Here is a 15,859-nt window from a genome sequence, read left to right as displayed (position 1 = left end):
ATTTTCACTGTGAGTGAATACATGTAATTTTCCACCTCTTCTTTTAATTGTTTTTAATTTTTTACTATTGAAATATTTAAAATACATAGAAAGCTGCAGAAAAGACTACAACAGAAATCCCCTGCATCTACTTCCCAGATTTAACAGATATTAATATTTTTGCCATATTTGCTTCAGATATTACACACCAACTTTTAAAATAATAAAGCAACTTTGGATCACTAAATAATGACTTTTTTTTTTTTTTGCTGAGGAAGATTCGCCCTGAGCTAACATCTGTGCCAGTCTTCCTCTATTTTATATGTGGGTTGCCACCACAGCATGGCTTGACGAGTGGTGTAGGTCCATGCCTGGGATCCAAACCCTGAACCCAGGCTGCCGAAGCAGAGCACACCGAACTTAACCACTAGGCCGTGGGGCTGGCCCCTAAGAAACAAATTTTTTCGTAAATCTTTTACTGTATTTAAGATTTTTCCTTTGATGATGTCACAGAAGTGTAAATACTGGATTGAGGGCATATGGCCAGATTATTTTCCAGAAGATTTCTTTCTATTTTTACCCTCCCGTTGACAGGGTCCATTTCACTCCAGCTCCCCCGTACTGGGGACAATCATTTTAAAAAGACATTTCTGAAACAATTGGCACATCTAGGTGAAGCATATATGGGCATTCTGTTCTTGCAACTATTCTGTGGGTTTTGAGTTTTTCCAGATAAAAAGATAAAAAAAAATGTAACTGACTTGATGGGGAAACAGGGTTTTGCCTTAGAATTTGAATCTCTTCCAATTTGCATTTTTTCCCCATTTACATCACTTTTTTTAAACTGAAGTATAATTGACATACAATATTAGTTTCAGGTGTGCAACATAGTCAATATTTTTATGCCTTATGAAATGATCACTGCAATATATCTAGTTGCCATCTGTCACCATACAAACTATTACATTATTATTAACTATATATAATATATATTCCCTATGCTGCACATTACTTCCCCGTGACTTATTTATTTTGTGACTGGAAGTTTGTACCTCCTAATCCCCTTCACCTACTTCACCCATCCTGTCACCTCCTCCCTTCTGGTGACCACCAGTTTGTTCTCTGTATCTATGAGTCTGTTTTGTTTTGTTTGTTCATTTGTTTTATTTTTTGGATTCCACATATTAGTGAAATCATATGGTATTTGTCTTTTTCTGTCTGACTTATTTCACTTAGCATATTACCCTCTAGGTCCATCCATGTTGTTGCAAATGGCAAGATTTTATTCTTTTTTATGGCTGAGTAATATTCCATTGTGTGTGTGTGTGTGTGTGTGTGTGTGTGTGTGTGTGACAACTTCTTTATCCGTTCATCTATTGATGGACACTTAGGCTGCTTCCATTTCTTGGCTATTGTAAATAATACTGCAACGAACATAGGGGTGCATATATCTTTTTGAGTTAGTGTTTTCATTTTCTTTGGATAAATACCCAGAAGTGGAATTGCTGGATTGTATGGTAGTTCTATTTTTAATTTTTTGAGGAACCTCCATGCTGTTTTCCATGGTGGCTGCACCAATTTACATTCCCTACATACTTTTTAAATTGTGTATCTTCTACTACTAGAAACTTTGGGCATTTTCCCAAATGGTCTTTTGCCAGTTACATTTTCTCTTTTAGGGTTTCATATACTTTATCTATTAGGATCATAAAATTCTATTGTTACCAATTTATGTGGGATTTTCATGTGACAAAAACATTAGCCTGTGATATATGCTAAAAATCTTTTCTCTAGTCATGTTTGCCTTACATTTTTGCCTTGATATCTGATTATTTTTATTTTTACATAGTTGACTCTGTCCACTGATTTCCTCTGTGATTTCTTTTGTCATTTCTAAGCTAAGAAAATTCTTTTCATCTGAAAGATTTCACCACGACTCGGTTCCACTTCTCTATGGATTGATGTGAATTGTTTGTTTACTCTCTGCGGCTGGGCTGTTTGGTCCACTGGAATCTGATTTCAGGTCTGTCTGTGGAGAGGGGAGGCTCTGAGGTTGCCCACTCTCCTCTTTTAGCCCCTACTTCTCCCCAGAAGCTAGGGAAGTCTCTGATTTCTCCTCCCTTCAGACAGGAGCAGCGTGTGGAGGAGTGTGAAGTGCTGGGAACAAGGCTTGCTCCATCACAATGGAGTGGGTTCCCATCTTAAGCCAGTAACTCACTTTGCCTGAACATCCTCTTTTCCTATTTATTTTATAAGAACTTTATTGAGATGTATTCACATACCACACAATTCACCCAGTTAAAGCATACAACCCAATGGTTTTCATCATATTCACACAACCATCACCATAATCAGTTTTAGAACATTTTCATCGTCCCCTGAAAGAAACCCCATACTCGTTAGCCTTTGATTCTTATTTCCCTCCAACCTCCACCCCAGCCTATGCAACCACTCTCTGTCTCTATATGCCTATTCCTGATGTTTCTTATAAGTGGATTCATACAATATATGGTCTTTGGTGTCTGACTTCTTTCCCTTAGCGTGATGTTTTCAAGATTTGTCCATATTGTAGCATGTGTCAGTAATTCATTCCTTTTTATTGCCATACAGTATTCCATTGTGTGGATATAGCACATTTTATTTATCCATTCATTGGTTGATGAACATTGGGTTGTTTCCACGTTTTGGCTATTATGAATAATGCTGCTGTGAGTACTAATGTACACGTTTTTGTGTGGACACGTGTTTTCATTTCTTTTGGGTGTATACAAGGAATGGAATTGCTGGCCACCTGGTAATTCTATGTTTAACCTTTTGAGGAGCCATCAGACTGTTTTCCACAGTGCTGCACCATTTCCATTGCCCCCAGTATGGTATGAGGGTTCCAATTGTTCCACATCCTCACCAACTTCAAATCTGCCCTTTTTATTATAGCCACCCTAGTGGACATGAGGTGGTTTTGATTGCCTTTCTCTGATGACTAACAGTGTTAAGCATCTTTTTCATGTGCTTGTTGGCCATTCATAAATCTGCTTTGGAGAAATGTCTGCTCAAAGCCGTTGCCCATTTTTAAATTGGATTATTTATCTTTTTTTATTGTTGAGCTGTAAGAATTCTTCATGTATTCTTACTACTACTCCCTTATCAGATACAGGACTTACAAATATTTTCTCCCATTCTATGGGTTGTCCCTTTTTTTTTTTAAGGACTTAATTTTTTTAGAGCAGTTTCAGGTTCACAGCAAAATTGAGAGGAAAGTACAGAGATTTCACATATACCCCTTGCCCCCACACATGCATAGTCTCCCCCGTTATCAACATCAGTCACCAGACTGGGACATTTGTTGCAATTGATGAACCTACATTGATGCGTTGTGATCACCCAGGGTCCACAGTTTACATTAGGGTTGTATATTCTATGGGTTTGGACACATGTATAATGACATGTTTCCATCATTATTGTATCATACAGAGTGTTTTCACTGCCCTAAAAATCCTCTGTGCCCTACCTTTGCATTTTCTTGATAATGTCCTTTGAAGCACAAAAGTTTTTAATTTTGATGAAGTCCAATTTATTTTTTCTGTTGTCACTTGTGCTTTTGGTATCACATCTAAGAAGCTCTACCTAACCAGTGTCACAACAAATTATTCTTATATTTTATCCTCAGAGCTTTACAGTTTTGGCTCTTATATTTAGGTCCATCCTTTATTTGGAGTTGATTTTTGTCCATGATATGAGGTAGGTGTCCAACTTCACTCTTCTGCCCATGGATGTCCAGGTGTCCCCACCCATTTGTTGAAAGACTACACTTCCCCCACTGAAAGCCTTGGCACCCTTTCTGAAAATCAATTCACCATAAACGTAAGGACTCTTTTCTTATTTAGTGGTTTATCATGTACCTATTCTTTTGAAATTAAGGTAGAAAAACTCTCAGACAAATGTGAAAAAAAAAAGTCTTTGAAAAGCTCTAAAGAAGGCATTCTAGGAAAACAACGCTAAAGAGGATGCCCACCTCCTCTCTAGAGGCTGAAGCCACCCTGCCCTGTCTAATATGCCACAAACATGGAGAAATATTCCTTTTAGGGGATTAGACTTGGGTCAGTGACCTAGAGCCTCTCTCTCCCCATCTGTGAAATGTCCAATGTGTCCTGGAAAGAGTTACATCTTACGGTCATTTCACAAGGTTTAGGGGATCCATCCTACTTAGCTGTGTTGGGGAGGATGTTGAGGAAGGGGTATCTGAATGGCTGTCACTTAACCTCTAAGGTCTCATCTCTGAGATGGGAATAATTTGGGGAACACATGCGATGATGTGTGTGAATGTGCTCCGTAAGCTGCAAAGTGCTGCCAATGTTACTGGTGGTGACGATGGTGATGATACCATAAGACAGGCTCTCAGGGCTGGGACTTCAAAGGCCGTCTTGACCCCACCCCATGCTGGATCACTTCTCCAATGTTCCTGCAAAGTGGCCCCCCAGCCTGAACCCCTCTAGTGACAGAGAGCTCAGAATGTCCTGAGATGGCTGTCCTGTATTTTTTCTCTCTACTTGTAAGAAAGTGTTCTCTCCTCTGGAGTTGGAAAATCATAACATAATAATATCAGCTGTGCCAGACACTGTAGGAGGCTCTTCTACACAGCGTCTTATCTGATCTCTCAAATTACCCTGTGAGGTCAATATTCTACTGTGCACCTCCATTTAATAGGTGAGGAAACAGGCTCAGAGAGGTTAAGTGACTTGCTCAGAGGCCCCCAGCCAGAAAAGATAGATGCAGGCAAGATTTGAACCCAGGCCCAGCTGACTCCAAAGCCCACGCATGTGACCTCTGGGCTGTTTTGTAGCCTTCCCCATCAGTTCCCAAGCGAGGGTCTCAGTTTGGTCCCTGGGGGCTACGTGGAGCAGGGTTCCCCCTTCTTGTCCACGCTGGCCCTTGACCACCAACCTCTGCCAGACGTTCACCTCACCAATGTGGCCGTGCAAAAGACGTCTCCCGACTACCACCCAAAGAAGGTGAGGAGGCCGGGCTTCTGCCTTCCGGGGACAGCCTTCTGGGGACAGCCTTCTGGGGACAGCCTTCCGGGACCAGGCCGGGTGGGAGGGGGAGTGCCAAGGAGCCCAGGACAGGTCTGTCTCAGGCTCACAGCTCACCAGCAAGGCTGGGCTCACCTTCCCTTGGCAGGGCCCAGGGCAAGAGTCCAAATGGAGGGCCAAGCATCATGTGTCCAAATATTTAAGAGTTACAAATCAAACTAACATGGCTTTTAACAAAATGTGTTCTGTCCTCCTGCCTTGACAGATATGCTTATCTATCATCAATCTGTCTGTCTATCTATCTATCTATCTATCATCTATCTATCTATCTATCATCTATCTCTTTCTATCTATCTATCATCTATTTATCTATCATCCATCTATCTATCTATCATCTATCTAATAACCTGCAAGGCCAGGATCAAATTGAGAACTCTCAGACTTCTCAGAGTTAAGTGTCAGATCAGAGGGGCACAGGGAGAGCTGGTCCCCAGCTCACACCTGCTCCCTTCTTTTCCCTCCCCCAGCTCCATCCCACACAGTGGGGGCCTCCTGCATACACCCCCCGAAACAGCAACCTGTTGGTCACTCCTTGGGGTGCACACATGGTTGGTGCAGTCTTTCCTCAGGAAGGTGGGCCCAGGGACCAGGCCTGTGCAGGGCATTTGGACAGGGACTTCTGGGGTTGTGGGCACCAGCCTGTGCTCTAGAAAAAGAGACACAGGCTCTGGGTGGGCACATACCCTTGGGCATGCAGGATCTTCACCCCACAAGGAGGGACACACTCAGGATTCCGGTGATCACAGGACTCAGGCCCGGGCCCCTTTTGTCCACACCTAAGGGCCGTGCTGGTGGTTGTTTGAGGGTCCATGCAGGCCAGGTCCCGGTTAATTGAAGCCCCCTCTCCCACCCGGTGCACGGGCCCCAGGGCTGCAAGTGGATGCTGCAGCGCTTCCGACAGTACCTGGCGTCCAAGCACGGGCCCGAGGCGGTGGAGACCCTCTTCAGCGACATGGACAACATCTTCATCAAGAGCCTGCAGAGCGTGCAGAAGGTGATCATCAGCGACAAGCACTGCTTCGAGCTCTACGGCTACGACATCCTCATAGACGAGGACCTCAAGCCGTAAGTGGGCGGGCTCGGGCCGGGGGAGCAAGGGTCTGTCACACGCTCTGCACCCAGACTGCCAGGTTTCCTCTCAGCTCTGCCCCTCCCTCGTTGGGCACACTTCCTTTTTCTGTGCCTCAGTTTGCCCGTCTGTAAAATGGTCCTTGTGCCTTTGGGATTGTTAGGAGGAATAAATGAGGTAATGTCTACACAGCACTGAGCCCATGCCTGGCACTGGGAGACCTTTCCTGAACATCTGCCATGTCAGGGAACCTCCCCAGCAGAGGCAAGAAACTCCCCTCTGTGAGGCCTGCTGCTCTGAGTGTGCAAAGTGCCGCATCAGGGAATGTTGTTACCATGCTGATGCCTGCCAAGAGATTGGCGCACTCCCGCAGCGCCCATGGAGGAGGTTGAGCTGATGAGCAGAACAAGCCTGAGCTGGCAGGGACCACAGTGATGGCCCTCACGTGATACAACGGGACATGGAAGCCCAGTGGGGCTGTTCAGGGAGCTTGAGGTCACGCAGTGAGTCAGGGGCGGAGCCAGGCCCACGGCCCAGGTTCCTGGGCTGAGTGCTCCCCGCCAGCACTGCTGCTCTTGGACCCAACCCCCTCCCCGGGGCCACTGCCTAGTGTCGAGGGGCTCTCTGAGCCAGGAGTGGGGGCCCTGGAGCAAGACCTAAGTTGGCCCGGGTTCAAGAGAAACAGGGTTCTGGCACCAGCGGGTCTCTCTCCTTTGCCTCCTGCTGCAAGATGTGGCTGGGGGCAGTAGAGTGAATACTGGTGCGGACACGAGCTTCAGAGGAGGCGGCACACAGTGGAAAGGGGCTCTGGTCTCCCAGTGACCCCCTGGGTGAGCCTTTCCCTCTCTGCGTCCCAGGTTCCTGTCTGTAAAGTGACGGGGTTGCACAAAACAAGAGGTTGTGAGCCGGAGGCCCTTGGGCTGCTTTGGCCTCCAGACACTTTGAGTTCAGCCTTCAGAATGTTTGTTTGTTTGCTTTCAATTTAAATTCATTGACAATCTCTAAAAGTTGGGAGAAAAATTGGGAGATTTTGTGTTTACACAAAAATTTGGATTTTTGGCTTTTCTGGAAAATTCAGAAGGTCTCACAGTTCTTCGCTGACACTCCCACAGGGCCACACTCCTGGAGCTGGCCGCAGCCGCCGCTTTAGATGCAGAATGCTCTTTCCAGTTCACCACAGTCTCCGCCCCTCCCTACTACTCCCCGACCCTGAGCCGGCCGGTCGGTCGCCATCTATAGGCAAACTTTCACTAGGAGAGGGAAGTTGTTCTTGTACTCACAGCTCTATTGGAGGAAGGAAAAGCAATAATAGAGCGTGAGGGTCCCCAAATCATTCTAACCCCCTCCAGCTTGCCTCTTTTAAGTTATCGCCTGGCCCTTGTGGGGATTTCAAGTTTGTGGCAATTGTTTTCAAAAAGTTTTAGCCACTGAAACCTTTCTTCTAATGGAAAAATGGAGGGAGCTACCCTGGTTGAATTGAGGGTGGGGCCCAGGCACCCATCTAGCCTCTCAGTGAAATTCCAGGGGCTCCAGGGACCCGGTAACCCCAAGGCTCTCCACTCCTCTCCTCCCACCCCAGGTGGCTCCTGGAGGTCAATGCGTCCCCGTCGCTGACGGCCAGCAGCCAGGAGGACTATGAGCTCAAGACCTGCCTCCTGGAAGACACCCTGCACGTCGTGGACATGGAGGCCAGGTGAGGGAGGCGGCCTCGTACATGCACCTCTGTGCATGAGGATCGGGGCTCCCAACAAGGAAGACAGGGAGCTCAGAACAACCTTGGGACTTGAGCTGCCCTCAGAGATGGCTCTGGCCTGCCTGCCATCTTATAGATGGAGAAACTGAGATGTCCACACAGGGTTGGGCCCTGGTCCAAGGACTCAGCCCTTTCGGGGCAGAGCAGGGCCGACTACAGCTTTCTGAGATTCAGTCCAGTGGGATTTCCCCAGCACTTCCTGACTGTGGGAACCTGGACCCGTCACTTCACCTCTCTGAGCCTCAGTTTCCTCGTCTGTAAAATGAGAAATGTCACGTCTACCTCTCAGGATTGTTAGACTAATTTACCAAGATAATTTATTGTAAAGTACTTAGCTCATAGTAAGTGCTCAATAAGAGATTATATATTGTTATAACAATGTGTATACAATGGAAAAATCCATTGTCTGACTTCAGGAATGGCTGAATCCAGGTGCTCAGTCAGTGTTGGTTGGTCTATCTGCTCTCTCTCATCTCTTTCCTCTGCAGCAGCTTTTTCCCAATTATTCCAGGACAAGTTTGAGGGCCGACTCTCATTGCTCATTGGTGGGGATCAGGTCACATCCCCATCCCTGAACCAATCATTATGACTCCGATTGACCAGGCCGAGGTCTTGTGCCCACCTCCCAGGGTGGGGTCAACCCTGCCTGAGCCACGTGGATGAGAGGAGGAGGAGTGGTTTTCAAAGGAAAAACCGAGATACCCTTAGGTTGAAAACAGGTGAAATGGATGCTGAGCAGGCAGAAGCCTCAGGTGTCCACTGTACCCACCATCACTTATTCATTCAACAAACATTTGAGCCCCTGCTATGTGCCACGGGGGCCAGAGTAAAGAACATGACAGACCTAGTTCCTGCCTTCATGGAGTTTGTGGTCTGGCAAGGACAGCACACTTTAAACCAGAAAGCACAAGTAGGTGCATATTACCAAGGGTGAGCATGGGAGCCTGGGGACGAAATGGGGGATGACCCCCTCTGAGGCCTGTGTGGGCACCTGGGAAACGGCCAGTGACTGGCTGGACAGAAGAAGGAATTCTGACAGGGTGGGCACCACTAGGGTGCAGGGATGGATCAGGGACCTGGCTCGGGTCTTAGGCCCCCCCCAGGTGCACCCTCATTAACCCCTGGTGTCTCCTGCCTGTCCAGGCTCACGGGAAGGGAGAAGCGAGTCGGAGGCTTTGACCTCATGTGGAACGATGGCCCTGTCAGCAGAGAGGAGGGGGCTCCCGACCTGTCAGGGATGGTGAACTTTGTGACCAACACGCACCTTGGTATGTGGGTCAGGCGGGGAGTGGGCACCGGGGATGTGTCATGGGAGGTGCCAGGTAGTCTGGAAGGCAGCTTGGCACAGTGGTTAGACTGTTTTAATTTGATCAACAATTTACCAGCTGTGTGACCTTGGGCAAGGGACGTACCCTCTCTGTTCCTCATCTGTAAACTGGAGATTAAATCGTTTCTATCTCAATATATGCCTGGCACACTGCCTAGCACACACTGAGAGATGGTGTTAATCTGTCAGGAGGTGGATCTAGAAAGGCTTAGGTGGAAAGCAAACCAAAACCACGCGACACGTTGTTAAGAGAAATGAAAGGTTTCAGGGCTTGACTTTAAATGTGGTTTAAAAAGTGAAAAATTTCCCTGATTCTAAAAATTGTTCACACTCATTGTAGAATATTTGAAAACTAAAGAAGGAAATAAAAAGCCATCCAGACATAACCATCTTTAACAATCTGGTGTATTTCCTTCCAGTTTTTCAAAAATGCATATATGCATACTTTTTCTTTGACAGAATTGGCATTGGGCTGGAGTTTTGAGTCCCACTTTTCCACATCGCATTTTTCATGTCATTCAACAATATTAATAAGACACTCTGTTTTGAAAACACGTTTTGGCCAGGTCCAAACTAAATAGACTATCTCATTTCATTTTAAAGCTGCGTTTAGTATCACTGTACAGATGAGAAATGGTCTCCAGATGTTACTAACTTGCTGAAGACCTCGGTTATAAGTGGTGAGCTGGGACTTGAACTCCAATCTGCCTGATTTCAAAACCTGAACGCTTAACTGCTAGACTCTCTTGCCCCTTAGCACAGTTAAAGACAAAATTACCATATTGCTGCAAAATATTCCAGCTTATATAGATGCCAAAATTTACTAAACCTATTTCTTATCATTGGGCATTTAGGACAATTCCAATTCTTTACTTTTATAAATAATGCCATGATGAACATCCTCTCACATAAAGCTCGACTGAAATTCTGGCTATTTCTTTAGGACAGATCCTAGAAGTAGAATTACTGGGTCAAGGGGACGGACTATTACAGCCAACTGCTTTCTAGAAAGATTACATGAATTAGCCAACTCTGAATTAATTAAAAAAAATTGCCAACTCGATAGGTAAGACTTGTTGTCTGTACTGGTGAGGTTTCAGATTTTTTAATTTGCATTTTCTCTTTTGTAAGCTGTCCATGCTCTTTATTTTTCAATGGGTTGTTTACATTTTTTCTAAATTTATAAAGGCCTTGGATATTAATATGTTAAGGATATTACCCCTCTGTTGAATTTATTGTGAATATTTTCCTGAGTTTGTCATTTGCTTTATAAATTTTGTTCGTGGCATCTTTTTTTCTTTTTTTCTTTTTTTTTTTTTTTGTGAGGAGATCAGCCCTGTGCTAACATCCGCCAATCCTCCTCTTTTTTTGCTGAGGAAGACGGCCCTGGGCTAACATCTGTGCCCATCTTCCTCCACTTTATATGGGACGCGGCCACAGCATGGCTTGCCAAGCAGTGCGTCGGTGCGCGCCCGGGATCCGAACCAGCGAACCCCGGGCCGCCGCAGCGGAGCGCGCGCACTTACCCGCTTGCGCCACCGGGCTGGCCCCTTTTTTTCTTTTTTTGATGAAAAGAAGTTCTAAATCTTTTTTAGGGTTTTGTATGGCCTAGTATGATCTAGGATTGGGTTTGGCTGCAAGCAACTAAAAGGCCAACTAATAGTTCACAGAGAGGGACTGATTTGCCTTGAGCCACAGGAAGTCTTGGGGTGGGCTCTGCAGGGCTGACACATGGCTGCACAATGCCCCCAAGCACCCAGCTCTTTTCTCTTTCTGCTTTGCTACACTCAGCAGGTTGTCTTAGTGTTCATGCTTATTGCCTCATGGTTGCAAGATGGCTGCTCCAACTCCAGACACTGTGTTCTTGTCCCAGGCAAGAAGAAGCAGGAAAGCCCAAGGGCCAAGGCCTGTACTTCATGCTTTGACTCTTTTTTTTTTTTTGAGGAAGATTGGCCCTGCGCTAACATCTGTTGCCAGTCTTCCTCTTTTTCTCTTTTTCTCCCCAAAGCCCCAGTGCATAGCTGTGTAGCATAGATGTAGAGTTGTAGCTCTTCTATATGGGAAGCCGCCTCAGCGTGGCTTGATGAGTGGTAAGTAGGTCTGTGCCCAGGATCCGCACTGGCGAACCCTGGGCCGCCGAAGCGGAGCGCATGAACTTAACCGCTATACCACCCGGCCAGCCCAAGCTTTGACTCTTTATTCCAAAAAGGAAGCCCTCCCAGGGACCGCTGCTTACATCTTATTGGCCAGAATTGGATCATGTGGCCAGCCCAGAGGCAAGGAAGCCTGGGATGTCAAGCAGTTTGCATTAAGGAAAGCAAAGGAGAGGGGGTTTGTGAATGGCTTTTCCACAGCAGATCTCTAGCGTCTGCCACATGGCATTGTTGGAGGATGACTATAGTGTGATTTCAAGCTGTGCATACAATCACCCGGAAATCTTGTTAAAATGCAGATTATGATTCAGCAGGTCTGGGGTGGGGTCTAATATTCTGTATTCCTAACAAGCTCCCAGGTGATGCTCTATTAGTTAACTACTGCTGTGTAACAAAGCCTCCCCAAACCAAGAGACTTAAAACAACTACTATCTTATTTGCTCGTGATTCTGCAGGTGTCACCTAGGGTCACTCGTGGGCTGCAGGCACCTGGCAGATTACTGAGACCTGATGGCCTAGGACAGCCTCATTCACACGTGTGGTGCTTGGTACTGGCTGCCAGCTGGGCCTCTCTTTCCAGGTGGCCCCTCATCCTCCAGCAGTCTAGCCCTGGCTGCTCCACATGTAGACTGAGGTGTCCAAGAAGGCGAGAGAAGACATAGCGAAGCCTCTTGAGGCCTGGGCTCAGAAGACCCACAGTGTCATCTGCCACGATCCATCAGTCAAAGCTAGTCCAGCCCATACACACAGGGCAAGGAAAGAGACTCCACCTCTTAGTGGGAGGAGCAGCACTCACCTTGCAGGGAGGTGTGCATGTAGGAATGGGAAGAATTGTTGCAGCCATCTTTGCTAACAATCCACCTCAGAGATCAATGCTGCTGGCACCTGGACCCGGTTTGAGTAGGAAAGATGCAGAACAGTCGTTCTCCACCTTGGCTGCTTATTGGAATCACACGGGAGCTTCACAAAATACTGATGCCTGCTGAAGATAAAGATACAGTTGGTCTGGATGTCAGTATTTTTAAAAGCTCACAGATGACTCTAAAGCGTAGACTAGGTTGAGAGCCACTGTTTTAGAAGTTTCTAGAATGATTCCCAAGTCTCTAGTCAAGTGTTTGGGTGGATGGTGAATACAAGAGGAGCTGCTTGGGGTGGGAAGAGTATTGATAAAGTGAGTTAGGGATGTGTTGAGGGATCTCTTGGTGAAAAAGATCAGCTGATAATGCAGAGATGAGTCTAGAACTCCAAGAAGAGGTTTGCATTGAATACAAAGATTTGGGAGTTATGAACGAGCCAATTACAGTTAAAGCTAGGGTTCCACGGAGCTCACTTCGAAAAACCCTGGGGACACATATATTTGGGCTCTCAGCTCAGTGAAACCTTGATGACTGGTGAGTGCCAGGGAGGCAAGGACACCTTTCTTGGGGTGCTAAGATGGCAGACACCTCCAGCTCAGTAGTTGTGGCCACAGGGAGTCAGTCATCCAACCGTTGAGTGTCATCAGTGTGCCCAGCACAGGATTAAATGACCACGGAGTTGCCTCCAGGACCAGATCTGAGAGCAAACAGGAAGTGGCAACACCGTGAACGTGCTGGGGGAGGAGCCTCTCAGCCTGGACTGCCTGGGACGCACTTACATGAGAGTGGGGGCCACTCGTGGGGAAGATTCCTCTCTTCATCAGTTGTGCCTGGCACATGGGGTTGGGTAAGGGAAGGAAGCTAACATTTAACCTATTAAGCATCAGGCACTGTGCTGGCTCTGCATGCATTTTCACTGAGCAAAGCCAGGAGGAAAGGCAGTGTGGGGTAGTGGTTAAGAGCTTGGCCTCTGGAGCTACACAGCCTGGTTCAAGTCTCAGTTCTGCTCCCTATTGTGTGATTTGCAAATTATTTAACCTCTCTGAGCCTCAGTTTTCTCTTTTACACATCATTCCTGTGAGGGCCCAACAGGTTAACCCACATTCAGCACCTGAAGCAGTCCCTGGCTTGAGGTAAGTCCCCAGTGAATGTCACCTTTTCTTGATGGTCCTTACATTCACCCCATAAAGCAGGTGTCCTGGTTCGCAGATGAGACAACTGATGCTCAGCGAGGTAAATGACCTGCTGGAGGGCCACGGCGGTTCAGGAGGGGAGCCAGGATGCAGGCCTCAGGCCATCCGTGGTCGCATGGCTCCTGCGCTTCCCTCTTCCCACCAGGTAGTGGGAACACAGGCCCCTCCACTCCCCGCCTGTCCCCTCTACCAAGGACAGGCCATCCCAGAGTGTCCCAACACTCCACTTCCCTTCCAGGCTGCGTCAATGATCGGGAAAAGCAGCTGAGGCAGCTGTTCCGCTCCCTCCAAGGCCAGAAGAAAGCTGCCAGCTAATCCTGAGCCGCCGGGAGGAGAGCGACCCCGGGAGGTGCCACGCCAGTCCTCTCCCCACTCCACGCTTCCAGCACAGCAGCACCTCAGAGCATTCGCCTCCCGCCCTCCGGCCTGGCAGCAGCTTTGCTGGCTGGGGGCCCGCTGCTTGCTGCTTGTTCCGGGCCCCCTGGATGCACACTCCCCACTCCCCCTCCAGGCGTCTCTGCACCAGGAGACAGCCAATCCCCAGGACTGGATGGGCTTTAACCTTCACAGATTGGCTTGGCAACCAGGCCCAAAGAGGACAAATGCAGCAAGTCCTGCTACCCGAGAGAGAGCACATCTAATAAACGAGCACAGGCCTTACTCCAAGAGTCACTGGGCACCAGGCCTAGCGCAGGGGATGCAGCCAAGTCCTCCTGGCTTTGACCCTTTGATGTCTCTCAGGTCAGTGCTGAAAGGATCCTTCAGGAACAAGGGTTCAGGGGTAGGAACTTAAGCTGTGCTTGCAAAGCAAGCAGTTATTAGACTGTGTTTATTGGGGGCCTGGGGAAGGGCTGAGCAAGCCCTAAACACATCTTCCCCTCCTTGCAGTACCCTGACCTTGCATGTCAAGGGAACTCATGGAGCTCTGACCATCTGAAAACCAGTGGGCCAGAGCATCCCCATTTCTCAGATGGACAAGTAAGGATCAGGAAGGCAGAGCTGCTTAATGAGGGTCTCTGCAAAGATGCACTTATCCAAGCCAGCTGGGTGAGACAGACGCTCTGGACCTTCCTGTTTGAGGTTGGGAGCTGAGCTTTTCAAACTAGAAAGCCTTGGGCTGGCAGGCAAGATGGCTTGGGGAGTGGAGTGCAAGTAAAATTTCTGCATTTTCCACATTCCAACATTCCTAAGCCTCCTCTTGTTTTAAGAGGGGTTGCAACGGAGTGGGCTGGTAGGCTAACTGCTCCATGGGGGACCTACCATGGGACCCCACGCAGCTCCCTCTACCATTGTCCATGCTTCAGGTCAGTTCTTTCGGCTGCACATAGCAGAATCTGCCTGCCTAGGCAAGGGAAGCCTTTTTGGAAGGAAAATACGGGCAAATCTAAGAAATGAGCCAGCCAGCCTTCGGAATGCCAGAAGCCAGGCTACTCTGGGTCTCCTGCCTCCAGAGCATGGGGACTTCCCTCCATCCCTGTGACTGAGGGAAGCCCAGACGGCCCCAGGCATGGGGTCCACGTTTCCAGGAGAGAGAATCTGATTGGCTCTTCTTTGGCCCAGCGTCCACCTTGCCAGACAGGGAGGGACAATGTTCAGAAGGAGAAACTGTGAGCCAGGCAGTCGTAGAAGACAGCCTCTATCAAAGCGAATGCTCCAACTCCCTACTCTTTTACATTTATACTTTAATATGCACTATAACAGTGACACAGCCTTCCCTTCCACCCTTGTGCCCCAACCATGCAGTTTCTGTCCTGAGGGAACCACGCAGTGTTTGCACACCAATTATCAGACTATTAGACACCTGTCCTGCCCCTTTTCTCACTTGATGCATCTTGGAGCTTGTTCCAAATCAGTGCTCAAAGAACTTCCTTATTCTTGTGTGTGTGTGTGTGTGAGAGGAAGATCAGCCCCGAGGTAACATCCGATGCCACGCCTCCTTTTTTTTTTTTTTTTTTTGCTGAGGAAGACTGGCCCTGGGCTAACATGAGTACCCATCTTCCTCTACTTTATATGGGACGCCGCCACAGCATGGCTTGACAAGCAGTGCATCGGTGCGTGCCCAGGATCTGAACCTGCAAACCCCAGGCCGCTGAAACGGAGTGCGTGCACTTAACTGCTGCGCCACCAGGCCAGCCCCAGAACTTCCTTATTCTTGATTATAGCTGTATGGTATTCCACTATCTGGAGCTATGGATTCCTTTAACTAGTCTACTGTGGATGCACAGTTAGTTTCTAATTCCACTTCCCTACTTCTTAGGGCCATCATGGGGAAAACACAGTAATTTCTACTTAAAAAATTCATGATGCAAAAATTGTGGGTCTGGGCCAAATTTGGCTTATCTAAGGTATTTTGTTTGGCCAACATCCAAGTTTCTAAAATTTTTCTGAATTAGCAATATTTAAAAGACAGACTGAATTTAAAAACCCAAATTTCTAGC

General features: G+C 47.5%; 1 protein-coding gene across 1 annotated transcript in view; it reads left to right on the top strand.

Annotated features, from left to right (window-relative positions):
• Positions 1-14,119, top strand: part of TTLL9 (tubulin tyrosine ligase like 9) — a 45,443-nt gene extending 31,324 nt beyond the window's left edge. Inside the window, exons 11-15 of the mRNA XM_058562184.1 lie at positions 4,930-4,988; positions 5,938-6,134; positions 7,718-7,831; positions 9,035-9,159; positions 13,660-14,119. Of these exons, the coding sequence (XP_058418167.1) occupies positions 4,930-4,988; positions 5,938-6,134; positions 7,718-7,831; positions 9,035-9,159; positions 13,660-13,736 (572 nt within the window). The 3' untranslated portion in view covers positions 13,737-14,119. The remainder of the gene's footprint in view (positions 1-4,929; positions 4,989-5,937; positions 6,135-7,717; positions 7,832-9,034; positions 9,160-13,659) is intronic.
• Positions 14,120-15,859: the final 1,740 nt, after the last annotated feature.

Source organism: Diceros bicornis, chromosome 19 (assembly GCF_020826845.1).
Source record: "Diceros bicornis minor isolate mBicDic1 chromosome 19, mDicBic1.mat.cur, whole genome shotgun sequence".
Taxonomy (NCBI): domain Eukaryota; kingdom Metazoa; phylum Chordata; class Mammalia; order Perissodactyla; family Rhinocerotidae; genus Diceros; species Diceros bicornis.
The sequence above is the reverse complement of the archived record's forward strand: the minus strand, read 5'-3'. Positions and strand labels throughout refer to the sequence as shown.